The sequence below is a fragment of the Melampsora larici-populina genome (genome assembly GCF_000204055.1).
Source record: "Melampsora larici-populina 98AG31 unplaced genomic scaffold MELLAscaffold_19, whole genome shotgun sequence".
Taxonomy (NCBI): domain Eukaryota; kingdom Fungi; phylum Basidiomycota; class Pucciniomycetes; order Pucciniales; family Melampsoraceae; genus Melampsora; species Melampsora laricis-populina.
The window spans coordinates 234,424-240,037 of record NW_006768783.1 but is presented as its reverse complement, the minus strand read 5'-3'; the positions used below and the strand labels follow the sequence as shown (position 1 = coordinate 240,037).

At 33.9% G+C, this 5,614-nt stretch overlaps 2 protein-coding genes across 2 annotated transcripts; one reads left to right on the top strand and one right to left on the bottom strand.

Annotated features, from left to right (window-relative positions):
- Nucleotides 1–304: 304 nt before the first annotated feature.
- MELLADRAFT_86554 (uncharacterized protein) lies at nucleotides 305–1,915 on the bottom strand (the record flags this gene model as incomplete). The annotated part of the gene is made up of 1 exon (XM_007410146.1): nucleotides 305–1,915. One exon carries the CDS (start codon nucleotides 1,913–1,915, stop codon nucleotides 305–307), a length of 1,611 nt encoding a protein of 536 aa, XP_007410208.1.
- An 851-nt stretch (nucleotides 1,916–2,766) lies between these two features.
- On the top strand, nucleotides 2,767–4,347 carry MELLADRAFT_86553 (uncharacterized protein; the record flags this gene model as incomplete). The annotated part of the gene is made up of 5 exons (XM_007410288.1): nucleotides 2,767–3,160; nucleotides 3,254–3,675; nucleotides 3,751–3,959; nucleotides 4,054–4,189; nucleotides 4,342–4,347. 5 exons carry the CDS (start codon nucleotides 2,767–2,769, stop codon nucleotides 4,345–4,347), a joined length of 1,167 nt encoding a protein of 388 aa, XP_007410350.1.
- Nucleotides 4,348–5,614: the final 1,267 nt, after the last annotated feature.

Here is a 5,614-nt window from a genome sequence, read left to right as displayed (position 1 = left end):
GATGAAAATACATACAAATGTGTGTCATTTTGTATTGTGGTAAAAGATTGGGGGTTATTCATGGGAAGAAGCAGGGGTTTTTATATTGTGGGTGCAATCTCAACTGTCAGCATGAGCTGTAGGTGCATCTGTAGGTCTAATCTCTGGTGATCTGAATGTGGGGTATGTTTTCATGTCCATTTATCCTTTGCAACCGATGAAATTATGACTATAATCCACGTTTCGAAGTTTCAAAGGGGGGTACAATTCCAAGTTGATCTAATATATATATATGTATCTATAAACAAAAAGATGATCACAAACTTTAATTTCCTCTTTGAGACCATCTCATTACATTCCTCCTAACTCTTTTCTTCTCAAACCCAACCAATAGATTTGAATGACCGATTCCAAGATTCCTGATTTCTAAATACGGTTTAATCTGATGATCCTCATGTTCATAAACTAATAAATTCAAAGGTAAACAAGGTTCAAATCCTTTACAGATCTTAAACTTTTCATCATTCGATCCAAAGCCTTCTGGAAGAATTAAATAAAGGATCCCATGAGATTGATCAAATGATCTAACTAATCCTAATCCTAAACAATTGGATTCATGATGATTTGAAAGGATTGCAACAATCGATCCGTTTAGTACATACGATAAATGAGATTCAGGTATCTCTTCTTCGAATAAATCGATGGAAAGTTCTTTATGATTGATGATCATTGGTCTTTGTTTATAAAGTTGGTTTTCGAAATCCCATTTCCTAAAAAACTTGGTATTTCGATCTGTTTGTGAAATCGGAGTGGAGTTTGATGAATACAAGTATGAAATCAAGTTTAAGGTTCTTGATTCATTTGATGGTAATCTAAGTGAAAGTGGTGTATCTCCAATCGGTTCTAGATATTGTATGCTCGGATTCTCTTCATTATTCTCATTTGCTTGAAATGTTTCTTGAGATTCGAATGTGAAGATCGTACTAGGATTCACAAGTTCACGAATTTTACTTAAAAGTTCGGATCCTAAACCAGTTGTCCAACCCATTGTATTGACCAAAAGAGGCACCCTATCTGAACATTTTCCCGTACTCTTCACTTGGATTGAATCAACTTGATGGTTTAAACTTTCTTCATACTTCCGACGTTGACGTTTGGTCAGTAAGACAGGTTCAAGATTATTAAATTCATGAAATTCAAGTTTATAAAAATTAATTAAATCTTCTAACCTTTCAAGGTATCGTTGAGGAGAATCGATTGGAGAGATGTTTCCAAGATAATAAGATCTTAATGAACTTTGAAGTATAGATTGAAAACAAAATGAAGGACCGATCAAAGGTTGATTAATCAAATTCAATGAGATCAATGAAGGTGAAGTAAACAAAGGTTGTCCTGGATCTAAATCTAAAATAGCTACTTGTTCATAACTTTGTAAGAGTTTGTTAAGTAAAAGTCGAAGAAATGTACTTTTTCCTACTCCTTTCGGTCCTTGAACTAAATAACATTCATTGCTTTTGGTGGTGGTGGTTGGGTTTGAAGACGGTTGATTCGATAAGGAATTCGACCATGTTTTGGGAAGTTTTATAGATGAGATATCAGCTGTTAAAGTTAAGATGATGTCCCATGTGATACCATAAACTGAGGTTTCCAAAGGTTGCTTTGAACTTGAATGGTTCCATATAGGTCTTTTGGGTTCATTTGATGACCATACTAAATCAATTCCTTCTATACCTGTATGGAAATCTTGAATTTCTATAATCGCATCAAAATTCGATTCATTCAAACCGGTTTCTGGTTGGATTATTGCTGAGGGTGAGGAGGTAGATTTCAGAGTGGTTAGAATCGGTAATGGATGACTAATGGGTGCGAAGATCTCGGTGGGTTCATTGGTTTCTTCTGCTTTGATTCTTGCCCCATTGATTTCAATTGTACCCATTAAAACCTTCAATAAAAGTGTACCTCTAAAAATCAAACTCTACCAAAGAAGAAAGAAACCATCAAATTTTGAATTGAAACTCAAATCAAAATGAAGTAACTTACTTCTCCTAAATTGATTCCAATGAGAACAGATTGATTATTCCCATTATTTCGCTTAATCATTACATTTTTTTCATGACTGTTAGACCAATTAGGTTCCCAATTTGAAACACAATCAGGATCTGAAAAAGTAGCTCTAGTTTTTTTACGTTTGATTTGTTGATGGTTTCTAGTTTTAGATGTACTAGCAGATAAAGGTAAATGGGTTGAGTTTTTCGATATTGGTGTTTGATTTTGATGTGTTATTTGAGAATCTGATGGGTTTGTAAAGTATCTCGATTTCTTTGATTTCGGTTTTTCGATTTCTTGTTCATTTGGATCATCATGATTTTCTTCTGCTTCTTCTTCTTCTTGATCGTCAGTTTCTTGTTCTGAGTTTGAATGGTTTGAGTTGATTGAATGAAAGTCTTGTTGTTTTGAAGTTGATTGGTTTGGCGTAGATAATCCTAATCTTCTGGCTGCTACTGCACTTAATTCGTTTAAATTGGTTTCTTGATTCATTTGTTCGGTGTTTTCATCAAATTGAACTTCCTGGTTGGCAATGGTAGTATGTAGTAGTAGTACTCCAATGCTGTTTGATAATTTCTTTTGGTTCAACTTGTGGGTTACATTTCACTCTTTTTCCGATCGGGATGTCATTCAACTGTAACTTATCATATCATCCATGTGATTCTTATTGATATCTCCGCTCGTAAAGTTCTGTGACAGTTTATTACCATCAAGCTTTGCTTTCTCTAAACCTTTTGCAAAATGAGTTCAACAACAACAACAACCAACACCAACACCAACAAACCGATCACTAAATCAGAATCAATTCAATCAAAACCAAAAAAAATAAAAGCACCCAACATATATTCAAACTTATTACCCATCAATCTAAGCACTTCAAACACATATCATCCATTCACTTATTTAAAAGCACATCTTTGGTTCTCTAATCAATCTACCACATCTTCTCATCAAATCATTTATGGAAAATTAGATTCGATTTCTAATCAGATCTCAGTCACTGGAGATCATCAGTTTCAAATACTTTGGAGATGTGGATTTTTTGGGAAAGGTAATCTTTCGAGAAGTGAACCTACTTGGTTACAAAGAGCTAAGAATAGACATGCTTTAAATGTATTACAATCTGATCATGGTCGTAAGTTAAATGAATCTTTGATCGAAGAAAAAAAAACCCAGGGGGAGTGTTTCGTGAGAAAGGATTAATGATTCTTTCTTTGTTTTGGTTTAGTTAAACTTACGGCTGAAGAATTAACGGCTAAGAGAAGAATTGAAAGAAGAGAAGCTAAAATTGAAAAAGCGAAAGAAAAAGAAAGAGAAAAAGAAAAAGAAATGAGATTAGAAGGAATTGAAGTGAATGAAGAAATCGAAAAGATCGATCCACCCATTGAAGAAATCCAATCTCTAAACATCAAAGAAGAAATCATAAAAGAAACTGATCAAATCGAACATCAAAACATCAAACCAAATCGAACTAAACCATCAGAGATGATCCTTCCAATCGAACTTTTAGAAGAACTAGATTCGATTGTCAATCTTGAACATTTACAACTCAAACCAGAAGATGCATTTTTTCTTTCATATGGAATAGGTTGTTTACAAATCGAAAAAGAAGTCTCAGAAACAGATGAAGTGGTTTCCAAACCAGAAAATGTAAGTTTTCATTCTCATTCCATCAAAGTTAAATCAAAACAAACAATAACATGATTCTTCTTCTTCTTCCTCTAGAAACAATGGTTCAGTATTAATGAATTATGGGAAACGTTTTGTTCGAATGCTGATCGAGATTCTCAAAGAAAACCAGATAATCCATTTATAGTCTCCTATGTTACATATCATCATTTCAGATCATTAGGATGGGTAGTAAGAGATGGGATTAAGTTTTGTGTGGATTGGGTACTTTATGGATCTCGTGGTCCAGTAGGAGGTCATGCAGAGTAAGTCTTTTTGGATCGTTTGTTTTCTGAGTTTTAAGTCATTGAAAATGATGTGTTTTTTGTCTCGGTTGGTTGGCCGGATTTTCCTGCTTAGGTTTGCGGTTTGTGTGATACCTGTGTATGAAGATCCTAATGATCAAGAAGAACTTCATCAATCAGATTTATCTAATCAAAAAAAGAATTGGAAATGGCTTTCAACTGTCAATCGAGTTTGTTCAGGTGTCAAAAAAGTAAGCTTCATTCTAGAATATCAAACCAAACCACACACACACATTTCTTTCTTTCTTTCTTTCTTTATACTCACTCTTGCTTAATCTTAACATTTCTGGTGGGTTTTGTAGACACTTGTGTTGGCTTATGTGATCATTCCTTCATATCAAAGATGTAGTTCAAATCATTTAAAAAATCCAAATGATTGTTTAAAATTATATTCTATTAAAGAAGTTGTAATTAAACGATTTATCCCTTCTAGAATGAGAGATTAAAAAAACTCAAAGTGTATAAATTATAACCAAGTTTTTGTATATATGTGTTTTTCTTTGTGTTTTGATTTGATACTTTGATATGTAGTACAGATTACTGTTTTTTGGGCTTGTTCCTGCTTGTTCAGATTGGGTTTGATTTAAAAGTAAAAATGTTATTAAGGATTATTTTGATGGATTATCTTGTTTGGATTGTTTAGAAGGATTAATGAAAATGTTTAAGATCTTTAGATTTGATGTATTTCAAGAGTTTCAAGAGTTTCTTCTTTACACAATGAATGAAGTCACATGAAATCAAAGAGAAATGATCTTCAATCAGTTTGTTTTAAGTGCTGAATTGCTCTAATTGCATGTAACACTAACTAAACAAGTTAAATAAGAGAGAGACTAATTCACCTTGGAGATACGGCCATCTAGTCAGAGCAAGGATATTTGTTGAATGTTTGAGGTCAGGAGGTCAACACTTCCCCATTTTTTTTGATACCTTCAATTTTTTTTTGTTATCCATCCTTTAAGATTTTGGATATTCTTGTGTAACTGTTTGCTTGAATATTTGTTATTCTGCATTAGTTAAATCACCTTTAGGCATTGTGTCTACCTAAAGGAAGCAGTGACCCTCTACTCTATCACACCTATATGCTTTGCACACCAAATCAAGGCATTCAGTGGATGAGGTATGAGTCATCTAGACTCAAGAACTTCTTGTGGTTTCACAACAGAGATGAGCAGGCATTTGATCCCCCTTCTTAACCCCCTACAATGCCCAAACCAATCCAATACAATGCAACTTTTTGGACACTTTGCATGTCGCATTGGGGGACCGACATATCTGAACCAATACCTGATACAATATGAAGACCAAAAAAACTTTCAGCTCATATTGTATAGCCAAACAATACAAGCCAATACAACATGGAATTTGTAGCAAAAGTGCAATTTCAACTGCAATTGGGGTTCAAAGCAGTATTTTTATGAGGCGATCTCATGTTGGTTCAAGCCTGGATATTAGGGGTTGGGCAAAAAACCGACCAACCAGTTTCTGAGTCCATTGAGTTGTAATTTAATTTTTTACGAATGCTCAGGAAAATTCTTCAGCAATCGCTAAAACAATATGAAAGCCAACAAAAAAACTGGTCGTTTGTTTTGCTTTGCAAAATAATCACCAAAAGGAGA